The sequence below is a fragment of the Perognathus longimembris genome, chromosome 11 (genome assembly GCF_023159225.1).
Source record: "Perognathus longimembris pacificus isolate PPM17 chromosome 11, ASM2315922v1, whole genome shotgun sequence".
NCBI classification, from domain to species: domain Eukaryota; kingdom Metazoa; phylum Chordata; class Mammalia; order Rodentia; family Heteromyidae; genus Perognathus; species Perognathus longimembris.
Window position 1 is genome coordinate 33,321,742 of NC_063171.1, and position 22,548 is coordinate 33,344,289.

General features: G+C 38.4%; 1 protein-coding gene across 7 annotated transcripts in view; it reads right to left on the reverse strand.

Annotated features, from left to right (window-relative positions):
• The window catches only part of Pbx1 (PBX homeobox 1), a 293,956-nt gene that overhangs the window by 38,502 nt on the left and 232,906 nt on the right, over positions 1-22,548 (reverse strand). For 5 of the 7 annotated variants that reach the window (XM_048357480.1, XM_048357483.1, XM_048357479.1 and 2 more), the window contains 3 exons: positions 20,486-20,645; positions 13,806-13,918; positions 12,354-12,443 (listed from right to left, as the gene is read on the reverse strand). In XM_048357480.1, the coding sequence (XP_048213437.1) occupies positions 12,354-12,443; positions 13,806-13,918; positions 20,486-20,645 (363 nt within the window). The remainder of the gene's footprint in view (positions 1-12,353; positions 12,444-13,805; positions 13,919-20,485; positions 20,646-22,548) is intronic. The other 2 variants (XM_048357486.1, XM_048357485.1) reach the window with 1 other exon arrangement.

The window sequence follows — 22,548 nt, forward strand, 5'->3', positions numbered from 1 at the left end:
TCTGTCTTGGCTTCTCATTGTAGGTGCTAGGCTGCTATAGAAAGTGAAGGCAGAGAGGATCATAGGGAGATCTTCAAGTGCAAAAACCCATATGAATGTGCTTCTTATGGATAGAGAAAGAGAAAGAAGACACAGGAGATGGACGGACACAGGCAAACAAAGAAGAGAAACCATTAAATCACCCAAAGGATCACGTTCACCCCTCAAGTCTAGCTAAGGTCGTAAGAAAGTTTTTGACATACGTGTAACTTCTACTTCTTTGTCCTGGCTAGGCAAGGATTTATTTATTTGGCCTAGGGTAACACAAGGCATAGGACATACCTTCAGAGAAAAATTTACAACATTTCTAGATTATTTTAGAATATATATACCTATACATACATACATACATACATATACATGTGTGTGTGTGTGTGTGTGTGTGTGTGTGTGTGTGTGTGTTTAATTTATGCCAGTCCTGAGGCTTGAACTCAGGGTACTCAACCCTGTCTCTGAGCTTCTTTTGCTCAATACCAGTGTTCTACCACTTGAGCCTCAACTCTACTTCCTCCTTTAGGTAATTTTTAGATTCCATCTTACATATTGAGGTTTTAAAAAAATTAAATAGACCAGTATTATAGAAAATGGTATGCTACATCAGAATGCAGGACTGGAGCTTTTTAAACATTGTTAGTATACTAACAATTCAGCATTTACCTTGAGGAATTTTCCATAGAAATAGAATGAGCCTAAGGGCCTTATTCTGTCTTCCTGACTCATGGGGATAAAGAATTTTCTCCTTTCTAAATGCTGGCTAGAAACAGAAGTACATCCCTAGTGTGCAAGAGTTTTTTAGGAATCAGTCAGAAAAAGATGAAAAATTTAAAAATAGAAATTAAATGCCAATAAGCATGAAAGAATATCCAACTTCACTAGGCTTCAAAGATACAAATTAAAAGTAAATAATCACAGAGACTGAAGCCTGTTAAGATAATACTACTGAAGGTGTCAGGAAATGGGAACTATAATATACCGCTAGTAGAAACTAAATTAAAAACCTGCACTGCATTTTCTGTACTATAAATGTTACCACAGTGTTATTAATTTTAGACTTGAACGACAACTGCTTTCAATGAAGTTATTTAAAGCTATGTTATAAAGAATGTTTAATAGTATGGAAAATATCTTTAAGTATCTTTAGTAAAGTAAGTCTAATGCAAAATGATATAAATTTTTTGTACACCCACATAAAAATGCCCTCATGCACAAAGTACAAGAAGATCACAGTGCAAAAAGTGAGCTTTTGTGTGTGTGTGTGTGTGTGTGTGTGTGTGTGTGTGCCTGACAGTAATGGGGCTTAAATTTAGGGCCTTGCCTTCTCCCTTGGACTTTTCCACTCATGGCTGGGCATTTGCCACTCAAACCACATTTCCATTTTTGACTTTCTTGCTTGTTAATTGGGGATAAGAGTTTCTTGGATTTGTCTTTCTGGGCTAGCTTCAAACTTCAGTCTTCAGATCTCAGCTTCCTGACTATCTAGGATTAAAGACATGAGCCACTGAAATCTACTTGCAGAGATTTTGTTGTATGATTCCCCTTCTATCTCCAAATTTTCTATATTAAATATTAATTTGTAATCACAAAAAAGTGATTCAAGATTCTGACAAAGCCTAGGAAAGGAAGTCTACATCTCACTTAGGCCATAGTGGGTTGCGGAAACCCTGGGAGCTTACTGAGGAGGGGAAGGAAGCCAGTACAGTTTTCATCCAAGCACTGGCCTTGAAATAAAGGGGAAGTGAACTGGTGAACTGGCACTCTGTTTTCTGAAGAGAAAGTTAGCAAGCAACCTCAGAACTGCCTAAAACAAATAGAACAGTTACCTATGAAAACTATAGATTAGATGGTTTATCTCCTTGTATGAAAAATAAGGCTAATAGAAACAAGTCATACTCAGAGATCACTTTAGACAAGGTGATGAGCTGCTGGAGGACAGAGACTTGACCTCCTCTTTCTTTTTTTAAATCTTCTTTGCCTTTGTACCCAATGCTACTGATCGATCTTGACAAAACACTGCGCAGAAATGAATGAATGAAGGCATGGATCCTTCTCCCCAAAATATGGTGGATAAAACAAAACAAAACAAAGCAACAGTGAGAGACATCTTGTCCCTATGTCCCTAAGAGATTTCCATATGAGTTGTGATGATGATAAGGTACAAAGTGTAAATAAGTGGGAGGATAAAGATGGGTACCAAAGTATTGTAAATGGAAAGAAATGGACAAGGAAGAAAAGAGTCACTCTCTTGCAGAGGGAATGCTCTGGATTAAACATCTACTCGGTATCAGGCTTGTGAAACATGGGATGCAAAAATTATGATCCTTCTCAGAAATGTGTGGTCTAGAGAAGACACCCAGCTGATAGCAAGAAAAGACTCCCAATGCACCTCCAACCTACTGTGGAGCACACTCTGGAGGAAGAGTGATGTACTCCTAGAACAGTCAAAGCTAAATTACACAAGGGGAGTTGTTTAACCAAAAGTTTAACTACAGAGGAACCCCTAGGAAAGGACAATGCATCTAGATCAAGACAGGAAGGGAACATCACCAGGATTCTCATGAGCAGTCTAGACTGGAAGTGAAAGAGAATCATGGGGCCAGGTGCTTGATGATTACATTAGACAAGGGATGAAAATGGAAATCTGCAGGTCTATCTCATTAGCCTTCAGCATGCTGTTCTTTGTTGGTATTGCTGTTCTGATGCCAGGCTCCCTGCCTCTGAACTATTTGGCTTACGTTTTTCAAAACCTTCTAATTTTTAAAATAAACCCCACTAAGCAAATTAATACTTGTGTCAGGCACTTTATATGCCAACACGCAGAAAGAAGCCAGTAAGTGTCACCTATTAATACAATTATTAAATGTCATTTTAGGTGGTTAATTTTCTATCCTTATTGTTTTGTAATTGTTCTTTAATTTAGTTTTATATGACTTCCCCTTATATTACTAATTGATCTATTTTTTTTACTCTTTGTGTCTTAACTGATGTTATTTATTTAACTACTCATCCTAGTTTATTTTGTTTTTATCATTCTCTCTTTAGTGCCTGTGTATCTTAATTGCTTTCAACCTGTTTTGTCACTTCACATGCAATGTTATCGCGTTCCTGACAATGTCATTCTTCCATTGAGGAGTAATTGATTAGTACACCTTAGTTTCCAACTTCTCTCTGTGTTTAGTACTACCTTGTGTTGCTTATGCCGTTTATTTTTTCTGTCTATTTCTGATTTTCTTCATAGTTCACTGTGTTGGCATACCAGCATATTTATTAACTTATTAAAAGTTATCAAGTGATCAAGGTATACCCTTAATAAAAATCCTGGCTCAGGAAAGCAAAGGTGGCTCTTCCTTCTTCTTTCTGTCAGTCTGGGCAACATTGCTGCTTGCATGGCTATTATCCCAGCACATGTTCCACCTCCTAGCATCCTTATTTAGCAAGTACAATTGATTAAATTCTAACAAAAGTGTCTTCTTTCTTTCATTTTACTGCCCTCCGTATATATATATGAAACTACCTTTATCAATATCTTGGCTTCTATTAAAGTGAGCCATCAAGTAGAGAGATGCTTGTCCTATAGTCTCTTTTCTATCTTCTGTAGGTTTTTAAGTCACTAAGTTGGCCAATTAAATAGGACATAATACAGGCATATCTTAGAATAGCCTGCCTTGGTAATTTTCCAGATTTACTAAAATAATTGACTAGACATACACCTTCTCCATGATACCTTGAGAGGATATACCTCAGTAGAATAACTGAATTCTTAGCTTTCTAAAAAAGAACTTTGATTGAAAAAATATTGACCACCAGACAACATAACAGATTCTCACACTATTAGGTTCTTGTCAGCTCCTTTCATTTATTAGGGATTTAAGTGTTTGTGAGAATAAAAGGAAGGAATGAGGCTCTGGAGTTTGACTGCTCAGGGTTTATATCGTGGCTCTGTCACTTACTGGCTGTTTGACATTGAGTAAAATACCTAATTAGCTGTTTGATCTTGAGTAAAATACATAATACTTCAAAGACTCAGTTTCCTTGTTCATAAAGTGGAATTGACAGTATTTACAAAGGCAGACTCTAATATGGATAGTAATAAATGGTAGGAATTCATATTCTTGGCAGGTGATATTGGTGGAGAGACTCAGCATCCAAACTCTAGGTACACAGAAAGTAGTGTTTCTGATCCTTTTCCCTTCTAGAGAAGGGAGAAGATCTTTCCAGAAGCTCTGAGCTCTGGTGAGAAAAGGTTCTGAGGTTTCCTCCACTAGAGCTTTATCCCCCTATAATGTGACCTCTGAGTTTAAGGCTGAGGATAGGCTTTCTTACTCTCATGACCCATCACTACCCTAAGAAGAAGTAACTACAACCTCAGGCAACTATGTAACTCTGAGGATATAAGAAAAACTGTAAGTTTGTGAAAGCAAGGGAAGAGGAACTGGACTTGAGCTCAAGGGCAGTAATGGAGAAAGGTAAGAAATAATAGCTGAGAGAGGAGAAATATAATATCTAGCAAGTGAAGAAATCACTACAATTCTCAAATACCGTGAGTTCATATTTTTAAAAGTTTTCTTATGAAAAATAGATATAAGTGCCTTTAAATGTAAGCATGTCAGATCAGAACCTGAAAAAGTTTTATTTGACTTATGTGGCTTTTTAATTTTTTTATAGCAGTGCTTGCCTTTCTGATAGGAAGAGGGTGGAAGGCAAGTTGGAAGAGAAAGGGAACTGTAGGCCACTTAGAAAAGACCAGCATATTTTGGATAATTATGTGTCCTGGTCTTCTTCCTTTCCCTTGTTTTATTTTTTGGTTTGTCTTTGTAAATTATGAAGAAGCATAAACACAAGAAGGCAAAGGAAAGTAGACTGAATACGAATGTGCATCAATCAGAATTCTGAGAACATATATTTAGGCTTTACATAAATTTAACTGTGCAAAATTTTGCCTCAGGAGTGAAAAAATCCTACAACTCAATATTAAACTCTAGTAAAATATTCTATATCATATGGTATTTATGATATACATTTCAGTAGTATTTCTTTGAAAGAAATGGAACTATTAGCTGCAATATACTTGGAAATGCATAAAGAAAAACCAAGATGGTTGAATAGATGAAGGGAAGGTGGGTGATGCCATGTGAGATGAAGCCAGGAGAACTAGAACAAACAAAAATAAAACAAAATGACAGAATCCAGGTGGTAAGTTTCCTGGTTACAATGTGAAATCCAACATTTTTTATGTTTGCAAAATTTTAAAATAAACGTTGGAAAAATTTGAAGACAGTGGTATCCTTAATGTAAAGAAAGTAATGCTAATTTCTTCTCTTAGGCAAGCCCCAAACAACATTTAAAGACTATTAGAGCACAGCTTCTCAAGCTTCATGTACCTAAGAACTACCAGGGTATCTGGTTAAATTGTAACATTTGATTTAATAGGCCTGGATGGGGCCTGAGATTCTTCACAGCTCGGAAACTCTCTGAGGTGTTGGCCACACTTTGAATACTAGTGGGGTAGTAGAGAAGAGGAATAGCCAGGAAGCAGATGCCAGAGAGGACTGAAACAGCCTCTACAAAAGGACTAAGACTATATAGAAAGAGTTTAAAATGGACTCAAAGACATGTCTTGTGGTAAGAGAGCAAGAACTTTGTCCCTTTTATGTTTGTCCCATTGGTATAGACATTAGAAGGTTCTCAGTAAATATGTGTTGAAGAAAGCATTTATTCATTTATTTACACAGTCTGTCAAACTGGAATGTATTCAGATATCTAGAGATCTAAATATTTAATGTTTAGCAATGAGGAAAAGAACTTCCCCAGACTCATCCATAGCCAGAGATTAAGTAGAGGTTTTTTTTTTAATTACTCAATTTATAATAACAGAAATTTCTAATAAAGAGCTCTAATATTCTAAAGACAAGCTTGCCTAACAACATGGACTCTCCTTCTGGGAGGTGAGTAGAGAACAGGCTAGATCTAATGAGATGAGGATCACCTGAGAAATTGATGCCCATTTTTCTTACAGTCCCACTCTGCTTATGTAGTTTGCTTAGTATTTTCTGAAGTCCAGAGAGCTAGTTCATTGTTCTTCAAATTCTCTCCTAGAGCATAGTTGATCTTTTCCCTTTTCAAAGAACAGGAAATCTAATGTGAGTCCAAGTGGTGTTAAAGAGAATAAAAAGGGAAAATATGCTTTGATTGGCATTAGAGTCTCACATTATCTTGGTTTTCTGCAGCTTGACCTGGATTGTACATGACATAGTAGTATGCACCTAAGATCAAAACGATAATGTTTATTGAATGAGTAAGTTAATATGGAAATAAGAGAATATGAGAATGAATGAAATAAATGAATGAATGCACACATGAATAAGGCACTGGAAAATCTGGACTTATTTGTTTTCAGTATATGTTAAGGGATTTTACATGGCCAGGGGTAAATTGTTACTTCTTTAATTGTTGTGGGCTAAAGAAAACTCCAAAACGTGGTTTTGATTTTAGATTCAGGAGACCATCTGGTGCTAAGTTTTAACCATCTTCTGATAAAAGAAGCAGGGGATTCAATCATGAAGGAAAGCTGGGCTATAGGCTTCCTGAAAACTCTGTTCTTGCTGTCTGCAAACCTTTAAAAGTCTGGTCCACCATGTTCACACTCCTCAATTCTCCTCACATCCCTTCATTTCTCTAGCCTAGGGCTGTTCCCTGGTCACAGGACCAGAAGGTATACAAGGGCAACCAGCTGCGAAGCACATCTGGGTACCATGTAATCCCTTCAAAATTCAAATTCAGTTTGGTAAAATGGAATTAAAACTTGGTGTAACCCAAATGTGTTTTTAAGGATTTGCATCTGAATTTTAATTATTACTCTCACTTCCCAGTCCTATAATTTCGTATGTGGCAAAATCTTCTTAATACCTATTTTAAGTGGAAAGCGGTCTCTCAGATGTAGTTAAGAAAAAAATTAAGACTTTGGCACGAGGCCAAGTGTTCCTAAGTAAACTTTGCAATAACCGAATGTCTGAAATGTGTTCTCTTAAACAGGAGAATATTTGTGTGCTAATGATTTATATTTTATTGATTTACATAGCAAATGTTCTTTCTTTCCTCTTCACTTATCATGAGAGAAAAGAAAAATCAAAACAAAAATATGTCTATTAGGTTTTATGACAATAAAGACTTCATCTTTATTATCGCACTACCATAATTATTACAAAGCAAAAATTCATGAGACCTTTCATAATAAATTCATGTTATAATGGCACATTGCCTACCAAGAGATAATACCAAAGCTTTATTTCTATCCCCTCCACCCCCAAGTTTTGAATAAGTAAGATCTATAGGGTTATCTACATTCAGGAGTGATGCAGAAAATTCATTCCCTTACCTCACATATTAAAACAATTTAAAATAACCCATCTGATCCTAGAGGGTAATACTCTTATCTATGACAAATCTCTGAGCACTCAAAGAGAAGCATTCTTGGAGTGAGACTACAGCTTCTTCTGTCCCAGAATGCAATTTGAAGGGAGGCTAGAAAGTTAGTCTGCTGTCTCTTGTGCTAACAGTGAGAAGCAATGGTCATTCTCGTAGACCCAGAGAATCCCGAGTTGCAAACAGTACAAGAAATGTATCCAATGCCTAATGTATGAAACTGTAACCTCTCTGTACATCAGTTTGATAATAAAAATTTGAAGAAAATAAAAAGAATCCCGAGTTGAAGGATCTCTCTACTATTGCTTAAATTAAGCAATACTCAGAAAGGCAACATGAGTCCTCACAAGAAAAGCCATAGAAGGATGCATCTTTTCTCCTTTTAATTTGCTCCCAGCTGCCTCCAACTTGTCCTTGGAGTCTCTATTCCCACAGTTAGGAGGGGAGGGCAAGAGAATCCTACTAGAAACAATGGTTACTCCTGCAACACCCCACCCAAAAAAAAGAAAAATATGCTTTCACAGAGATTCTCTTAGCAAAAGATGCCAGGAACTATTTTAGGATAGGAAGACTTAAGAATTTCAAGGGGTCATTTTTCTCTAGTACCACCATATAACTTCCTATGTTTAATGTTGATCTGAATGTTATTTTTACAGAAAAATCCAGCAGCCAAAAAGTTTGAAGAGCCTTTTCTTTTTCTGGAGGATGGCCTGGAACTTTCCATCCTCCTGTCTCGGCCTCTTTTTTTTTTTTTTTTTTTTTTTAGAACACTTAAGCATTTTTGGATTTAAAAAGACAGTGTATTTATGAATGAGTAAAACATTTAAAGTAATAGTTACTGGTAAACACCACATAGCTGATATACTTGGTGTAGCTAGTGGTTATTCAAATACATTTTTAGTATTTCCTCCTATTGATGTGTTCATTCAAAAAACATATTGTAGGCCTCTAACTGATTTATGATCATACATATATTATGTAAGAGTGAAAGACACAAGGACAATTGAATATGTTTGGTATACTTATGTGTAGTAAGGAAAGGGAAGTGTGTGTTGTAGTAGAGAGACAGAAATACAGTGACGGAGACTGGTCGAGATAGAGCAGGAAGAAGAAATAAAGAAAGGTTAAGAAGAAAGCTGCTGAGGAAGATCTGTGCTTGGGAGAGTAAGTGTAATTTTCTTAATGGTAAAGGATGGAGGAAGTATGGTAGGTACTAAAAGACATTGGTGTAGATGGCATACATACATGAATATAATTAATGAGGAGAGAAAGTGTGTGGCCAAATCACATTGATTGGCATCAGGAGTTTACATTGAAGGTGGGTGGACAAAGGAAGTACAGATAGTTTGGGGCCAGAAAATGGACATGAGTTTTGAGCTTGTTTAGGTAGGTAGTAAGGACCACTGGTGATTTCTGAACAAGCAATGAGAAAATTCAAGTGATGCCTGCAGGAAAGAGGAAAACCTAAAGACAGTGATAGAAAGATGTTGCAAAAGTCTAGTTAATGAACTATTTCTAGAAATAGGATGGTGGCAGGGGCAATGGAAAGGAAGACTGATAGCTAAGCAATCTTTAAGTAGGTCTGATTGACAAGAAGAGGAATAATCTCTCTGCATTACCGAGAGCAACTCTAAAACCAGTAAGAATTGCCTGTTGTCATAGAAGAATATAAAGTTCTTAAGGAGGTATAATTAAAACTCACAGTGGCTAAGGAAGGGGGCCTTCCGGCCTTGCAAAATACAATATCCATCTCAAAAGCTTGCTTTTCCAACAGGAGAAGAAAAAAGTAAGTGACAATGTGACCTAACCTATCCTCACTAAGAACTACCTACTGTGAAAACTGCTTATACAAAAGGAGAGAAAGGTCAAATTAGAACGTTATCACTTATAACATTTCATACTGCATTCAAGTAGAACAAATTATGCTTTGCCAAGCCCTTTTCTACTTACTTTCTCATTTTCCCTAAAGCACCCTTGAGGTAGTGAGGGGTGAGAATTACTGCCCCTATTTTCGGGAGGAGAGATTGATGCTTTGCCTATCGGTACCTGAGTTTCTATGATGGGCATTTCCTAAATACCCTCATAGTACTCACACTACTGCTCCCTGCAACGCTACTCCTATATGCTCACTTAAAGACAAATGGTCTGCACTTTATGGGACTTAACATTGACACTAGTTGGATGCGATATGGATATTGTGGAAACTCAGCCAGGGGAATGGATAAAGGCTGCCCAGAAAACGTCCTCCACCAAATGAAACACAATCCAGAACCCAGCTGGGAATTCCATTGCTGCTTTGGATTTAGGGGCTGTTTATTTTTATTTCTTGGCTCGGACCTTCCATTCCTGCCCTTGTCTCCTCTCCTTCTCTCTCTCTCTTTCCCCCTAGCAACCATAGCCCTCCTCAGTGCATATATGTATCTCAGCACCTAATATGATCAACTAAAAATACATCACATGATAATTAGATTACTCTCCTGAAGGTGGCACAGTTTAAATTTGGTACCAGAGGAATGTAGCCTATCATGATCAGTCTTGGATTCATTTAGCCTGCTTATTTAAGACCCAGAAATGAAATAACCACACTTCACAGCAAGAGACAAAAATTAATGCAAAATGAGAAACTCTTTCAAGTGGCATTTTCAAGCCCACATTTTGCGGTGGACTTATGTAATCCAACATAATGGTCTGCACATGTTTGGTTATACTATTTCAGAAATGATTCCCAGCCCACCAATGACATCAGAAGGGTCAATTTGACCTACTCCTCCCGCCCTCCACCCGAGTCTGAGAGCTGCACTTTTCTTTCATTGCCCAGTTAGGAAAGAAAGATACCAAATAGCATGGCTGTCAGATTCACTTCCTGCCTAGTCACATGGGCTTTCTTCAGTTGTTTTTCAGGATGCCTCTATTCATGTCCCCACATGCTTGCCCTTTCCTTCTGTTTCTCTCTTCCACTTATGCAGAATGAGGCATTCTTTGGAAAAGTCTACCTTATATCTCAGAACAACTCAGGGAATATAAACGCATGTGTGTATTCAATGCTACACACAAAGACCAAGTTACCTCATTCATTTGGAATCCATGTTGGGGGAAATACTTCCCCACCATAGTACCTTGTATTTTTCTAATCAGGCTTTCCAGCAATTCAGCCATTCTGACAGTGATAACGATTAGTATTGCTTGCAAAGGACAAGATGGAATCTCTCCCCCTCCAGTGTCTAGAAAGGGGCACACTGGCCTACAGTATGCTTCACAGGACTAGCTCTGACATCTTCTGTCCCCAAAGAGAGACTTGATATATATGATAATAACTTAAAAGGGATTCTGCCTGAGGAAGGTATAATAGAAAGAATTCCTAATGTAAGTGGCCTTAAAAGTAACCAATAATTTTTAGGGACGAGGCATAGTGGGAGAGAACAATGAAAGGGGTGTCACTGATCAACGTGCATTGTACTTATAATCTGACTTATGGACTTGTAACCTCTTTGTGCAACTAGTTAATAGTATTCTTTAGGTCACCAATACAATCATAGTTTGATGAATGTCTCCCTTCTCCAGCCCTCTTATCAAGTCACTAGCCAAACTGTGCTCGCTCTTATGATGGGGAATTCTTGTGTTTCAGAGGCAGACAACATTTTTTTTGAGAGCTCTGACTATGAGAAAGAGACATGCAATGAATGTTGAAGTGAAATCCATTCCTCTGAATCATCTACTCAGAGATGTTTCCCCCAACCTCTGTATTTTAAATCATTCCAGAGAAGGCTAATCTCGCTCTCAGAAGGTGACATGTTCAAAGCGTACTCAAGTCCTCATACCTTCTTTCTTATGGGCTAAAAATGCCTAATCTAAAACAACAACAACAACAACAACAACAACAACAACAACCTATTCCTGAGCAAGTGGTATTCTCTTGACTCCCTTCAGACTGCTCATAATGAGGAGTGATCTGACTCATGCTGAGTTAAAGGGGCCATGATGCCTCCATTCAGAATAGACAAGGATTGCATGAATAAATCGTGTCTACCTAGCCCTTCCCTCCATCCCTAATATACCTTAATTGAAACAATAGCAGCAAACAGTATAAATGATTCCCACTACCCAACCATCATTCTCAGAACCAACACCTCTCTGCCACCTCATGTGGCCTCTAAAAGCCCAGGAAATCACCCTTGATCAAAAGCACAGCCTCCTTTTCCAGGCTGCCCTCTTGTCCCCACTTGCTGTCACCACTGCTGAGATAGCATACGATTGATCTGAGAAATCAAGTTGGATTGCTGTCCCAAATCTACACTCGGTCTCCTTGTGTCTGTCTGATCGATTTCACTCTATGCGACATAGCTTGTCGCTATGAATTTTCATGCTAGTCAGGAGCCGCCAGCACACCCAAGAACAAGGAGAAGATGGTCTGAACCCCTCCCCAGCCCTTCCACATACTCAGCCTCTGTGTCAATTTCTTTTAATTGTCTATTGACAGATTGGAAAACGATCTTTTTCTTTCCAAGCCCCAGATCTAGATGCAATGGATCTTGACCACAGATTTTCTTTTCCAGGTTCCATGGCCCCAGCGTATGGTGACATTTCCTACCACTGTTGTACTAGGTGTCACCTGTTTAGCAGCTCCTCTCAGCTGAATGCATGTGGCCGCAGGTGCCATGCAAACACTGATTGTGTCTGACAGCCCTAGACGCCAGCTGCCTGCATGAAGCCTGCCCAATCACCACTTTTGTTGTGGGTAGGATGCTGCCGATGGCATGACCGATACAGAAACAAGAAACTAGGTGACCGTAAAGCTAAGACAAGTTCTACTAAGTGGCATTCTGGGCCCCATGGCCTTGAAATAATTGGTAGTGATAGAATAAAAATGAAAAGTGGGGGAAGCCTTATTTTCTTACACTGATGCCCTGCGGACTGTACATCTGACTGGCTGCGAGTCCGTCACTGTATCCTCCTGTCTGGCTGATAACATGGCGAAGGGTATCCACCTAAACAGAGGAACAACAACAAAGAGGGAATTAGTCAGAGAGATGCAGGGGAAGGGAGGCAGATAATCACCATCTTAGGGACTACCATTGGGGAAGGCCAAATTAATGGGAGATATTCTTCCATTAGACGGAGGCTGAGACTCCTCGTGCCAAACATGTTCTCAGTCTTGACTTCCATAGGCAAGACAGTAAAACAGGTAAAAAAAAAATGGGATTTTCAACATTGAAACTGTGAATTGTGACTCCACACTGCTGAATGGGAAGGCAGAGGTTGCATAGCAGAGGGATTTAGAGGAAAGAGGATTTTAAAACTTCCCTTGTCCCCGCTTTTGTTCCCTATAGACTATTCCATACAGCCTTTCCTTAGTTGGGTATCCTACAAAAGTAAAGTTTGAGAAGAGGTCTTTCAGCTGCCATCTCACAGAGAGAAGAGAATGCAATTAAAACCCTCTTTATTGAGTGCTTAAATAACATTCAGTTGTTTAGTCTCTAGACCAAAGTCTGACTGCATCACCTCAGACTTATTCCTGGGCCATGTCTCTTGAGAAAGATGCCAAATCACCAGTTGTTGATTCTAGCTATGGAATGCTTTCTGTTCCACATGCATAGTGGGAAATCGGGTTGACATGGAAATGGATTTCCAGATTAATTCTGACCCAGAGCATATGACTTTACTCTCTCATGTCACGCTTCATGTGGAGATAGTAAGATGGCTTCCTGGGAAGTCATGAAGGTGATCCATTTATCAAGGAGCACTGAGATTTTTACATATCACTTGACTTCTGCTTCCCAACATGGACTTACATTTATCACCAGAAACCCAAGTTTGTTGACCTCAAGGATGACTAAGAAGATGAATTTGATCAACCTGGCTTGGTAGTTCTAATACTTAAAATAAAACCACGAAATATTAACACATTGGCCTATCTATAAATTATTTCCTTATTTTGGCAAATACTGAGCATGGGGAACCAACAAATGGAAGGGAGACCTGAAAATGGAGATGACAGATTGAACACCTCCTCCTTTTCCCTGTATTAAATTGAACACACATTGGTTCTACTTGCTTGAAATACCTGGATCACCTGATCTTGAATTTGCTCTCTTCTTCTACCCTCCTAGCAGGATTGACAAGCCAGAGCCAAATGTGTTAACAAATTATGGACACAGATTCCTATGACCATAGCTGAAACTCGTTGTTTACTCTGGTTGTTCTAGCACTGTCTCTATTCCTCTCTCCTTTTTTCTCTTTCTTTTTCTTTTTCTGTCTCTCTCTTTCTGGACAGGAGCAGAAAGCCAATACGATTGGGGGCTCTTGAACTCTTAATGTATTCACCTGGTGCATATTGGCTGGGTCCCTACCTGTGATTGCACGTTGGCTCCAACCTGGGCCCCTTGGTAAGAATCCCCATTGAGTGACTGCACGCTCATGAACAAATCTCCAGAGTTTGACATGTTAAAAGAACTGGAAGAACCTGGAAAGGAAAGAGTGAGGCACCTGAATCACAGAAAGGAAAAAGCTCAACTCGAAACTAACAGCCAAGAGGAGAAATGACATGCAAAGCAACCCCCCAAAACAAAAGTAAAATAAAAACAACTTCTAGAGTCTGGTTAGTAGCATGAAGAATAGAGCAAGCAACGAAGGGTGCAAACTGTGGGAATTATGTGAAGCTACATCTCAATATGTTGTTGATAAGACTGTTTCTCTTAGCAACTTCAAGCTGAGAAAGAAGATTTTCATTCTTCTCAACTTAGTCCACTTAGGATCTTTCATGTCTCTAAAATTTTAAGGTTTCCCAGAGGGCCACAAGATGGAGAGTATGGGCTGACCAGTGATGATAATTCTGTCAGCATAGCAGAGCACCCAAGCTACTCAATGGGATTCTAACCATGCTGTTGCTGAGCTCATCCACTCACATGGGAGCAGTAAGTACATGGGAGGAGAGGGCATAAAGGCAATGTCACACCTTAAGCCTGGCCCTGGCCAATGGGTCTAATGATACTCCTGACTTCCAGGAAGAAGTCAAAGTTCCTTCAGGGTGGCAAAGAGCCCAGGAGAACACTCAGACTGTAAGAACATGTAAGAATGATCTACTGTTCCCCGCTCCCTGCCAGGATGGAGAAGTTTAAAGTAGAATAATGGGACAGGAATTCTCAGGCATGCATGACATATGAAATGCTGCTGATAATCACAATCATTCTGCAAGGGGGCCTCCAGAAGGGCAGATAACTATTTTGGCTTTCACCTTCTAGAGATGAAAGCCTCATTCAGAGAGTTAGCCTTTAGGTCTATTCTTGGCACCACCCAGGTTCCATGGGCTCTGCTGTAGTAACATGTGCTCATGCTCAATCTAAACACAAGGGCTTGCAAAAAGCATAATATGACTCTGAAGTCATCGTGCAGCTCAGCGCATTAGGAAAGAAAGCTCAACGTGCAAGGTTTGGTTAAAACATGACGTTAGCCTGGAAAAGGAGAGACCTCAGGGACCCAGGTCAGTTGCACTCTGTGGTTTCTAATAGTAGATTGCTTCAATTGCTCTCTTGCTCTTGTATTCTGAGACAGCCATCACCAGTGTGGAATTGCCCAATAATGACTTAGGCCTCAGCTCTGACACCTGCTTTCTCTTTTCCCAAGATGGGAATTTGAGCTCTCTTAGACATTTGCCCTGTCCTCATGAAGAGCTGCAGAGAAGCACAGGAGAAGACCTTTTCTTTCCCCCACAGAAGGAGCACTTAAAGAAATGCATGCTAAACTGCCACTATGCTCTGTGTGCCTAGAATAGAATCATACTTCAAAAGCAGAAGCCTTTAGAGAAACCAGATGGTTAAGAAACTTGGGGACAACTCTGACTTAAGAAACATCTCCAGTTTTCTTTGTTCTGTGGGGTTTGTATACATATGCGGAGAGGTCTTCATTACTACATTAACCGATTGTCCATGTAGGAAAAGGGTTTCATGCTAGTTTGTTTCATTCCTGCTTTCCCAGGGCAAAACAAATGCTTTCTGGAGAGTAATAGTTCAAGCATTGGTCAAAGGACTCTGTCTCATCTAGTACATACTTCTCTGCTTAGCTTATTTGAAAGGAATTACCAAAGTTGAGTCTTAGCAAAACAGATAGAAGATCTGACCAACACTCAGTTAATGGGATGAAAACTCTGGCCTAGAATTTTCTTCCATTAACATGAAATCTTTGAAAGCATTCTCCCCAACCTTCAGATGAAGAAATAGTATAAAGAACGAATCCCATTCTTGTGTGGTTGTATATAATGCAGACCTTCACATGACTTCTATTCCCATCAAATTCTATTTTGTAATCACAGAAATAGGACTCCAATAACAGAAGCCAATGCAGTAAGTGTCACAGTATATGCTTATATTTAGATGTCATCACCACCAAATAACTCAAACCATAACTTTATGTGTCAGCAAGAATCCTGAGTACCCCATCCCTAGTGGGTTGAGTTTGAAGGCCAGGTATTTTATTTCTCTCCCACTCAAATACCGTGTTAACAGACACATATGCTGTATGCATGCCTGGTTGTTTATTGGAAATCAGCACAACACCTGTGCAATGGGAGAAGACCCCCCCTCCCCAAAGGGGGCCACCCTGATATGGAATAGCACGGCCTCCACGGAGCCATGAAGACATGGAATGTGCCATTTACAAGACACACACTGCAATTGACACAGATGATTTAAAAAATATATGTGCATAGATAAATTGTAAATATGTCTGGCTGCCTAATATACACAGAGACCAATATGCGCATATAAATGTACTCCATGTACAAATGCATTTGTATCAGAGCAGTAATTGCAGAAATTGTCCCTTGCGCACTTGGCTGTGCTGTTTCAGCATTTCAATGTCTCTGCACACATGTTCCACACTGTCATGGCTTCTGACTCTGATAAGTAACTAGAGGCCGTGATGGTGCTGAAAGGAGAGACCAGGTGCCACGAGTACCACAATAAAGTAGAAATGATAATAATAATAATAATACCACAGTAAAAGCAGACAGAAATCCACACTTAAATCTGAAAAAAGAGAAGTCAAGTTTTTCATCCAGCACTGGAGGTTGGAAAGAACTGATCATGGGATAAACAGATAGCCTCCTGTTGAATACAGAGCTCCTGGTGATGAAGTGAGTGGGCTGCTGTCTCACAGATGCTGTGGAATTCCCCAAGAGTGGATGCAGATTTTTCTGGTGTGTTGAGATCATTCGGGAACCTTACCTGCACACAGCCCCAGCTTCGTGGAGTAGTCAGCAATGGTTAGAAGCACATTTCAAGACATACTTATCCGTTGAGAGGTTCTGAATTTGGCTTAGGAATTGGCTTACTTCTAAACTGCTGCCTTGATATTTGGGGCAGAGTCCTATCTATACCTCACTAAATAGAGACAGAATAATTGACCATCTTTGATTACCATGTAGAGGCGTGTTAACATCCATGTTCATGTGATAATTTCCTGGAGGTTGTGTTTCTACTTGAAAGAATCTTTAGGAGACTTAAGTTTGTTCAGGAAAAGAACAAATGAACAAGAAGGAAAAAAAAAGAACAAATATCAAAAAGAAAAAACAAACCAACAACAAAAAACAAATATCAGAAAACAAACCACACACCTACAAAACCAATTAACTTCATACTCCAAAAATAGGAATAACGATAAAGCCCAAACCAATGCTATTGACATCAGGCTAGATTTTTCTTTCTTGTGGAGAACATCATCCTGTGCCTTGTAGGCTATTTAGCCATATGCTTGTCTCTGCACTACTGCCAGCAATGCCTTCCTTTTAAAACTATAATAAGTGAAACTGACTTCAGAGATGACCAAGTATCTGTTGGGGTCCAAATTCACCCCTCATTGAGAACCAATAACCTAGGATAATAACAGATTCAGCCTTTTCTGTTAAGAAACACAAGTGTTTCAAAGTATTATTAACTCATTTGTTTCTCATTGAGATGTACATAAATTCCATGAAGTAGTCACACAGTGAATATTGCCTCAATTTCTGTATTTTAGAGAGCACTGTTTCAGATAGATGAATCAATCAGTCTGATCAAACTGGACTCCTATGCCATTTGGAGTCATGCAAGGAGTGATCATCTTCCGTTTTTTAAGTGTTTCGATGCTCTGGCTTACCATGCAAGCTTAGTTAGGTCACTCTCTTGCTATTACCAAAGGCCTTAATTCATGTCTTCATAATATCAGCAAAAAAAGAAATTAAGAATTCATGGGTCCATGATTCTTAAGATTGCTTCAAGTGTTTTCCATTCTTTGACTTCTTTTGGACAAGTCTCGTTCCTTCTTTCTAGTCTTCCTTTGGGCTCCATCCATTTTGCCCACTGTGCTGATATAAACTCTAAAGCACCAAAATGTCTCTAAATGCTTTCCTAGTTCTATGTGATTTAAAAAAAATTATGAAATCTGGTTAAGGAGAAGGAGGTGAGGTTGGAAATATTGAGAAGTGCCCTAAGAAAAGATACAAAAATGCTGTTTTTCATAGGAAGCCAATGAAGAAAGAGGCAGTATTTACTTGTAAAGTAAACTCCAGGCTACTCAGTAGACTTGAGAATTTACAGTAAGTAAGGCTTCTAGGGAAAAACAAAACAACAACAAAACCAAAAGACCTCAAATCCTCCTGTTTCAAAGAATGTTGGACTTCAAACGCTACCAAAACATATTTTCATATATGGATTATCATACCTCCTTCACATGTAATAAATACTGTATGTAAGAGTTTGAATCTTTATCACTCCTCTCTGTGCAATGATTTGGATTACATGTAAAGCAGAAGAAAATACAGAAGAGTTTATTTATAACTCTTCCTGTTAAGCCATTTATCTTTCTAGATTCCATGTTGTTGCACATGTATGATAGTATTTTCCTTGGTTTCTACTTTAGAAAAAGTACCACTAAGAGGTTCCCTTGTGTAGTATTTCCAACAACTTAGGCAAGACTGGAAAACATAGCTCAAATTTTCCATAATAGTTTACTTTAGGCTCAGACTAGTCACATGAAGTTTAAGCTACCAGAAAAATACCTTAGAATATTGTAATCATAGACTGACATTCCAAAAGAGCCAACATAATTCTTAAATGCAGAGTAGGGGGTTAAAATGCTTACTTTTCTCTTTTTTTTAAGGGGTTTAGGAACGAATAAATAGTTACGGATTTAGTAATGAAGTGAGTCCACAGGGCTCTTCTAAGGACTAGTCATAAATCATGCTAAGCCATCTGCGATGCAGACCTATCAGGGACAGAAAAAAGTCATTTTGATATCTGTTTTGCATTATGATATCCTTTGCAGGAGCGTTGAGTACATTTTTTGCTAATGTTGACAGAATTATACTTCTTCCAAAGAGACAAGTGAAAAGCTCTGACTTGCTGTGCAGTGTTGGGCTTGAAGTATTTAATAACTGACCAGATGAGAAAGGAAGAAAACTATCCGGTGAGTGAGCCTGTTAGCCCTGGCCCTTTGTCAACTGTACTCTGATGTGACAGGAAGAAAACAACAACAACAACAAAACTTTAGAAAGTAAATATGCTCCTTATAGGAATCCCACCTTCAGGCCTGGGAAAGGAAAACTAGATCAATGGAATTCTGCATTGTCTCATCACAACCCTATCTCCCAAGGTCAGGCCACTCTCTATGTCTGATTCTATTTAACAAGAGAAGGTCATGTTTGTGCAGCCCAGTGGCTTAACTTGCTAAAAAATTATATTCAATTAGAGGCTCACAGAAGTTATCAGGGTGTAGCGCTCTGATAGTCTCCAATATAAGCTATTACAGGATACACAAGAATGTATTTTAGCAAACAAATAAGCTGCGGGGTCAAAAATATTATATGCTATAAGATATGTTATTGTTTTGTTGGTGTCATCCATTTTCTCAGATGTACATCATACATTCCAAATTGATTTATCTTGCTCATTATGAGGAAATGCCATAATTGAACGCCAAATAATTCAATAAGGCAGCATTCATTTTACCCTCACATTCCACTTCTCCAAGAAAAAAGGAACCAATATGTCTTCCACAGCATACTAACTATTTTACACTGTGGAAATTCAGAATTGATGGCACTAGGCACATTCAAGAGTATATTCTGTGAGCCTAAACCCTGAATATCCACAAAAGCAAACTAAGAAGGACAGAGCACCGGACTGATAGTACAACATGAAAACTGGAATACGAATGGGAATTAAGAATTGTTAATTTTCTTTGTAGTTTAACACTGAAAAAATAATACAATGAAGACTAATACTATGAAGAATGTACAGAAAAAAAAAGTGTAGTTGGCTTTTCAGACCAGCCTTTGCTAATAAGTTACTTGCTTTAAGAGTGAATCCCTGAAGTGCGCCAATGGCTTACCCCTGTGTCCCTAGCTACTCAGGAGGTTGACATGTGTGGATTATCCTTTGAGGCCAGCCTAGGAAGAATAGTCCATGAGACCCTTATCTCCAATTAAGGCACAAGATAGCCAAAAGTGGAGCTCTGGCTCAAATTGTAGGGTACTAGCCTTGGACAAAAAACTGTAAGAACAGTGTCCAGGTCCTGAGTTCAAGCCCCAGGATTGGCAAAAAAAGAAATAAAAGAATAAGTTCCTGCATAGATTGTACACTAGTAAGTGATCCAAACATTATGTGGCTGGGCAGCAAAATAGACCAGAATGAAATTTTCACATTAACAGCAACGAAACTAAAACAAACCAAAACAGAAGCACACAACCCAACTTAACAGAACTGTCTGTAAGTACTGAGTCTAACTTATTTTTTGGAACCTCTGAATTCAGAGGTCTCATCAAAACCCATCTATGTACTTGTATCTCAACTTAAACAAAAGCATCAATTCAAGCCATCACATAGTCTGATGAAGATTGTAAGACACTGATGTTCGGATATCTCAAAGTGACAATGACAACAAAAAGGATAATTAGACATACAAATCAACCAATCAAAACTGAAAATAAAATCTCAATGTAGGAAAAGCAAGTACAAAAATGGAGAACAAATCCCTCCAAATCAAAGAAGAAACTAACCCGCTGAGTTGGGTGTGGAGGGTGAGTTAGCTTGGCTTCCATGGGCTGACACATTGGTGGCAGTAACAGCCGTTTTGGCAGCATAAATATTGGCTTCCTCTTGAAATTTACCTATGTTCTTCTTGTACCGGATTCGCTTATTTCCAAACCAGTTTGATACCTAGGGTGGTTTAACAGAGGAGGAGAAAGTTACCATTTCACCTTTCAGAAGCACTGCAACAGAAAAAGGCTTATAGACTGAAGAGGTAAGCTAACTGGTCTTATTATTTATGATTTTTTGTGGAATCAATGAGAAAATTTGGCTTCAAAAGGAACGAATACATAAAATGAGATTCCACAACTAAACTCAAACACAACCAAAGTAATTAAAATTTTCCCATAGAGGATCTGTTCACTTAAGCTAGAACTCATATTATGAACCAATATTTTAACTTCACTTACTTCTTAATTTATGTCACTAAAATAAACATATTAGGAGACATGCCTGTTTCTTATTAATGCTAAAGCTGGTTTTGTACCATCAAAACATACAGGCCTTTAAATATCATATAAATCTATATCAACATGGGTGCTTTCATGCATAGATTAATTCCAATTTTTCAAAAGTTAAACCAATTTAATATGGACTTAGATTCTTAGTGAATGGCATAATAGACCTTTGCATCAATATAATTGAATCCAATAGATTTCCTGGAGTATTTCATGCAAAGCTTGGTGTTATCTACATAAGGAAAAACTCAAGCACACAACTAATTACTCTTTTGAATTCCAGGCTTTAAATGTTAAAGCCAATAAACACAATAAGCTTAATGTACTTTCATTTGTTAATTTATTTCCTTCATGTGGCACACAGCAGCTGTCCTGGCTTAATTCAGTATCTCTACTCCCTTTACAAAAAGACCTCTGCCAGACAGGAATCGAGAACAGTCAAATTCAAGTTTACCCCCATAATTCTTGCACTGGGGAGGAATACTATCACATATTCCAGATGTGATTTCGAACTATTTTAAACTACAAGGCTGCTGAAGATTTTATATAATTGTAAAACAAACTATGAATTTGGTAAGGGAAGAATGAATTGGTCACCATTTGTACCACAGCTTATATATAATTAGTTTATGTCCACAACAGTGGCTGATAAAGAAAATTCTTGCAAAACTACATGTATTTTTAAATGTATTCACAAAGTGAAAACATCATGAGGGTAGTGCTGAAAGGCCATGCTACAACAGAAATGCCATGTCTTTGTTTTAAAAAAAATCAAATGGCATTACTGTGATATTAACATACAAGAGAGAAAAATCCATAATAAAATGTTTTATTTATTGTAAATGAAAAAAAACCACCAACACAACCAGTTAAACTGGAAGAGAAGGGGCACTTCTTGGTACATTTCAGGGCCACTGCACATGTAATTGTACTTTGAAGTTCATGTTTTTCTTGATATAAAGTTTGCTACTTATACAAATCAATCATAATTATCATTGCTTTTGACTTATAAGTGGAAAAGGTAGAAAGAAATAACAGTAGGAAGATTTTTCAAAGGTAACTGGAAGAAAGAAGAAAAAGATCAAGGCAGTTTAGAAAGTCTCTCAAGGAAGAATGGAAATGCTTGAAGTCTGAGTATATGAGCTGATCGGTGTGTGTGTGTGTGTGTGTGTGTGTGTGTGTGTGTGTGTATGTATGTGTGTGTAAATAAGGGGTTTAAATTTGGACAAGAATAGTTACAGTAACAGCAAAAACACAGTTCTTTGAGTTTGACCATTCATGTTTTGTTTTCTCTGAACTGTGAAGACTAGAAATGATTTTCAAAGCACACCCAGAAGGTCTGGATTAAATTGAAGAGTACTACATTCTGCCTTATCTGAAAGCATATTTCAAAGGATGTTTACTACTGCAAAATCACTCACAGATTATTGGGAAAGAGGACCTGGCAAGCTTCTGCGTGAAATACCTTTGGTAGAGCTCCATGTTCTGAATAAACCTAATTTAACTTAGCTATACACATGTTGTTGGGACCAGCCTCTGGAGGGGAATCACAGAAGTCAAAACCCAACTCCAGG